General features: G+C 45.7%; 1 protein-coding gene across 1 annotated transcript in view; it reads left to right on the top strand.

The window, feature by feature from the left end:
• Positions 1-734: 734 nt before the first annotated feature.
• GLT1D1 (glycosyltransferase 1 domain containing 1) overlaps positions 735-6000 on the top strand; it is a 110009-nt gene continuing 104743 nt past the window's right edge. Inside the window, exon 1 of the mRNA XM_021004391.2 lies at positions 735-839. Within this exon, the coding sequence (XP_020860050.1) occupies positions 772-839 (68 nt within the window). The 5' untranslated portion in view covers positions 735-771. The remainder of the gene's footprint in view (positions 840-6000) is intronic.

The following is a 6000-nucleotide window of genomic DNA, read 5'->3' as shown; positions in this document are numbered from 1 at the left end:
CCCTTCCAACTCTGAAAAACTGATTCTGAAACGCTTATTAAGTGCCTATTGTATATAAAGCACTGTGTTAACTTCTCAGGACAGGATATTAAAAAAAAAAGTCCTGTCCTTGGCCTCAAGGAGCTTATACTCTTCTTTGGGGGCAGAGGCTTTGGCTTATTATGTCTTTGTATCCTCAGGTCTTAGCCTGGCACAAAGGAGGAGCTTGTTGATTGGCTGACGTGAACAGGTCTGCATAAGAAACTGAGAGCCCGAAACTGAGCAATGAAAAACTCCAGGAGGGAGACATTACTTCCGGAGAAGTGGGGATGGGCAATGCCAAAGGATGCCGGTGAACCTGGGGAGAAGTTGGCTAGAGATGCCCCGCTTCCCTCCTCTCTTCTTCATCTGGTCTTGGCCAGGCACCAGGGGCCGCTCGTGCTCTCGGAGATGCTCAGTAAGCTGGGAGCATCCCCGATTCACCTACCTTAGCCTCACCTCTCCACCTCCCCCCGGCCCATCCCATCCTTCCCCATTGGTACGGGCCGTAGATGGAGGGGCTCACGCAGAGCCAGAGGTAGACCCTGGGGAGGGATCGCGCACTCCCCTCCGCCCCGCGGCGCACAGTCTCTTGGTAACAGGAGGGGTCCGAGCAGGCTGGGTGAGGGGCTTTTCTAGGGGCGGGGGCGGGGCCTGGCTGGAGGCGGGGCTGGGGCCGGGGGCGGCGCTGCGAGCCGGAGCCCGGGCCAGGCCGGTCCATGGCCAGGGCAGCTTGTGTCCCCGGCTGCGACCATGCGGATCCTTTTCCTGGCCGTGCTGCGAGCGCACACCGGCAACGCCGTAACGGCCGCTCGGATCCGGTACGTGCGGGGAGGCACGGGGGCCGGAGGGGGGAGGAGAAAGACGAGGAGGAGGATGCGCGGACCGGTTCAGCCCGGCCAAGCCCTAGTTCTCAGGGCCCAGGAGGCCCAGCTCCCAACTAGCAGAGGTAGACAGGGCCCCTGGAGCCCCACTGAGGACCCCTCGCCCCAGCGCATTTAATGTGCTTGCGCCTTCCTGCAATTGAGGAGCCAGCCCCCCTCCCCCATATATCCTTTCTCCCTTTAACTCCCGCTCCAGAATGCACCATTCCCCGTCCATTAATGTGCCTTCTGCCCTCCCCTATTAATATGCCCTTACTCCCATTTATATGCTCTCTCCCCCCATTAATGCACCTTTCCCCTGCCCATAGATGTGCCTTTCCCTCCCCTCCATTAATGAAGGCATCCTTTCCCTCCAATAATGCACCCTTCTCCCGTTGCCTCATATAGTCTTCTCCTGAATGCACCCCCTTCACCTTCCAAAAAATGCGCCCTTCTGTTCATTAATATGTCACATGCCCTCTTGCCTTTGATGTGCCTTCCTCCTATTAATGTACCCTCTCCTTCCAATAATATACCTTTCCCTTCCCGCTAATCTACCTAATGCCCTTCTACCATTGATGTGCTCACTCCCCATGTGGCTTTACCCATTGCACTTAATATACTTTATGCCCTCCTTCCATTAACATGCCCCCTAATAATATTCTCTTCTCTCCTCCAATAGTGTACCCTGCCCCTTCTCATTAATGTGCCTTATGCCCTCCCTTATTAATATGCCCTTCCCCCATTAATATACCCTCCTCCCATTAAGACCTCCCCCACAATAATATCACCTCTCTTCTCAATGATGTGCTCCCTTGCTGCCATCAGTATGCCCTCTCCCACTAATATGACCTCACTTCCATTAATATTCCTTTTCCCTATAAATGCACCTTCATCCAATAATGCATCCTTTACCCCACCTCTTAATATGCCTTTTCTTCTCCCCCTTTTCCCTTAGGATGCTTCCTCCTGCCATTAATGTACTTTCAACCCTCTCCTATTAATATACCCCCTCGACTCTTACAATGCCCTTCATCCCATTAAAATGCTCTCCCTCCCTTGATCGTGCTCTTTTCCACACTAATACATTTACCACCACCCCCTCCTTCATTAACACACTCTTAATTTGGGTCAATTCAGCATTAATTCATCAAGAAAAAGATGCAGCTGGTATATAAAGAGCCCACTAGGAAACCAAGAAGACCTGGGTTCAAGATCTCTCAAGTTCTGTGTGACCAGGGACAAGTAATTGTCTCTCTCAGTGCTTGGCCTAGGAAGCTTTTCAAGACAATATGTGCCAGAGAAGGTGCCCTACTGACTTTGAAAGAGTCTCTCTCTCTCTCTCTCCCCCTCTGTCTGTCTGTCTGTCTGTCTCTCTCTCTCTCTCTCTCACACACACACACACACACTCCACCCAAGGTGATACAGTGGGTAGAGCACTGAGAAGACTCATCTTCCTGAGTCCAAATCCGTCTTTGCTGTGTGACCTTGGCCAAGTCACTTCACCCTGTTTGCCTCAGTTTCCTCATGTGTCAAATGAGCTGGAAAAGGAAATGGCAACCCACTCCATTATCTTTGCAAAGAATACCCAAAATGGGGTCATGGAGAGTCAGACATGATTGAAATGTCTAAACAACAACAACAAACACATTTATTTATACAAAGTCAGCTGTGTGAGGGCAGGGACTATCTCCTTTTTGTCTTTGTCTTCCCAGGGTCTAGCTTTGTTCCTGGCAAATGTAGTTCTTAAAAAATGTTTGTTGATTGATCAAGTGAACCTGATAGATCCCAGAAAGACTGATCTTAAAAATGAATTAATTTATAATAATTAATAATTCAATGCATTTATCATGTGACTTTGTCTTTTTCTATAAGAACATGAAAATCTCTGTTCCATATAACATTTTTAAAAGAATATACTATATTAAAAGTTATAAAACTTTTAATTTTTCGATACTATTTTTTTTAATAATTATATATATAATATATAATTATATTATACATTCATATATATGTATGACCTCGGGAAGAGGACGCCATGAGAATGAAGGGCAAACAACAACCGGGCTCACGTAGCCATTTTCGGAGACAGGATTCCAGTGCCGGTCTTTCTGAGCCCAAATCCAGCCTCCTCTCTGCTCTACCTCACTGCCACAGATATTAGTTTCTAGAATCGAGAGACCATCTGGTCAGTGGGCCTGTCAATAAACATTCTTGAGTGTCTACTCTGTGCCAAACACTGTGGTGGGGATATCAAGAAAGGTAAATGAGAGCTCTGCTCTCAGGGAGCGAGACATCATGCAGCCAGCTACGTACAAACAAGACAGAGGGGATGAATTAGAACTGACAAAGGGAAGGCACTAGACTGAAGAGGGATGAGGAAAGGCTTCCTGTGCAATGTGGGATTTTAGCTGGAACTGGAAGGAAGCCAGGGAAATCAGAAAACAGATATGAAGAGGAAGAGCATTCCAGGCCTGGGGGATGGCCAGTGAAAATGCCGAGAGCCGAGAGCTGGAGGAAACAGCAAGTGTCATTGGGATTGCAGAATTCATGGTAAGGTGTAAAGTGTAAGAAGACTGAAAAAGTAGTGGGAGCAGATTATGAAGGGCTTTGAATGTCAAGTAGAAGATCTTATATTTGATCCTAGATGTGATAGGGAGCCACTGGAGTTTCTAAGGGAGGAAGGGTGACAGGCGTCAGACCCACGCTTTTGGAAAATGCCTTCAATAACCGAGTGGAGGATGGATTGGAACGGGGGCAGACTTGTATCAGGTTAACCAACCAGTGGGCTATTGGCAGCGGTCTTGGCATGAAATGAGGAGGGCCTGCCCCATGGTGGTGGCGGTTTCAGAGTAGAGAAGGGGATGGATTTGAGACATGTTATGAAGGTAAAATCTACAAGTCTTGGCATCAGATTGAATATGGGGGATGAGTGAGAAAGCTATATGACACCTAGGTTGCAAACCTAGGAAGGTAGCGGTAACTTTGACAGTAATAGGGAAATTTAGAGGTGGGGGGAAGGGTTTGGGAGAAAGATAATGAATTCAGTTTGGGACCTGTTCTGCTTAAGATGTCTATAGGAAATCCAGTTTGAGATGTCTGTTAGACAGTTGGAGATGCAAGAATGGAGGTCAGAAGAAATGGTAGGACTGGATAAATAGATTTGAGAATCATCATCATAAAGATGGTAATTGAATCCAGGGGTGGGGTAGGAACGTCTAATGTGGTCACTGGGTGAAATAGCATAGAGGAAGAAGGAAAAAGGGCTCAGGACAGAGCGCTGTGGGGCTCTTATGGTTAGTGGGGATGATCTGGGTGAAGATCCAGCAAAGGAGACCCAATGGAACAGTCAGACAAGTAGGAAGAGAACCAGGAGAGAGGAGAGTCCTGAAAACCTAGAGAGGGGTGGGCCTCCAGGCCACATGTGGCCCTCTGAGTTATTCAGTCAAAGGACCATACTTCAGGACCTAGAGGGCCACATGTGGCCTAGAGGCCACAGGTTCCCCAGCCCTGTTTTAGAGAGAAGAGAATTTCAGGGAAAGGAGGGAGATCTACAGTGTCAAAAGCTGCAGAGAGGTCAGGAAGGATGAGACCTGAGAAAAGATCATTCCATTTGTTAGTGAAGAGATCATTTGGAGAGAGTAGTTTTGCTTGAATGATGAAGTTATAAGCCATATTGGAGAGAGTTCAGGAACAAATTATATTATATATTACATAGGAGGAAATAGTCCTTGCTCACGTTCTTATAATAGGCTTGCCTGGATTCAAATTTACAGGTAAGATTTGATGTAAATAAAGTTGATTTATAAATAACACCGATACCACAGATTTTTCATTAAAGTAGGTGCCACAGTGGATAGGGTGCTAGGCCTGAAGTCAGGAAGACTCATCTTCCTGAATTCAAATCTGGCCCCAGACACTTACCATCTGTGTGACCCTGGGCAAGCCACTTAGCCCTGTTTGCCTCATGTTTTCATATGTAAAATGAACTGGAGAAGGAAATGTCAAACTACTCTATTATCTTTACCAAGCAAACCCCAAATAGGGTCACAAAAAGTCAGAGGTGACTGAAAAACAATTTGACACACATTCATACGAAGAGAACAGGAGACTTAAAAGCCTTTTTTTTTTTTTGGTTATGGACCTCTTTGGCAGCATGCAAATATAAAGCATTATCATTACTATTAAAAGTCCCCAGTGCAGTTAAGTGATATTATTTCTCTAATATTAGTACCAGGCTTTAGAATAAAATATTAATTCTTGTCAAATCCATCTTTAAAATCTCTTAAAATTATTTTTGTCTTTTTATGTTGGAGATGATCATGACCTATTTTAGAAAGGAAAATTCTGTCCAAACAACAAAAACATTTCATGAATGTGTTAAGAGCATTCATCTAAAGTAAACATTTGATTGAAAGCTTGTGAAATATTATAAAGTTTAATCTGGTATATATCATTTGCTTATTACAGCATCTTTGTGAAGTAATATGTTGTAGCAGAAAGATCCCAGACGTTAGAGTCAGAAAGCTGAGACCTAAAATTGGTTTGGTTGTTTACTTATTTGTCATTGCGCATACCACTGGGAATTGCTGAATGTCAGAGCTGGATGGGTCCTTAGAGATCAGTTAGGAAAAGCATTTAATTGGCGCCCATTCTGGAGAGAAGCAGCATGGCCTAGTGGGTAGAGGGCTGGACTTGGGCTCAGGAAGACTTGAGTTCAACTTTCTTGCTAGCTGTGTGATCAGACAAACTGCTTAACTTTTCTGTGAGCCTGTTTCCTTATCTGTGAAATGAGAAGAGTGGAGTAGGACCCTTGCAGCTCTAAGTCTGTGATCCTCTGCTTTTATGCAGCAGGCACAGTGCACTACATTGGGAATCTAAAGACAAACATGAAACCACCCCTGGCCTCAAGGAGCTTCTATTCTATCTGGGTAAAAAAAAAAAGTGTGTGTGTAAATATATACAAAATATATACAAGGTAACTTTTGGGTAAAGGATGCTAGGTGGCACAGTGGATAGAGTGCCAGGCCTGGAGTCAGGAAGACATCTTCCTGAGTTCAAATCTGGCCTCAGACCAAACACTGGACACTAGCTGTGTGACCCTGGGCAAGTCACTTAA

This window comes from Phascolarctos cinereus, unplaced genomic scaffold (genome assembly GCF_003287225.1).
Source record: "Phascolarctos cinereus isolate Bilbo 61053 unplaced genomic scaffold, phaCin_HiC Scaffold_4;HRSCAF=312, whole genome shotgun sequence".
NCBI lineage: Eukaryota > Metazoa > Chordata > Mammalia > Diprotodontia > Phascolarctidae > Phascolarctos > Phascolarctos cinereus.
Note: the sequence above shows the minus strand (reverse complement) of the source record. Positions and strands in the feature narration are given on the sequence as shown.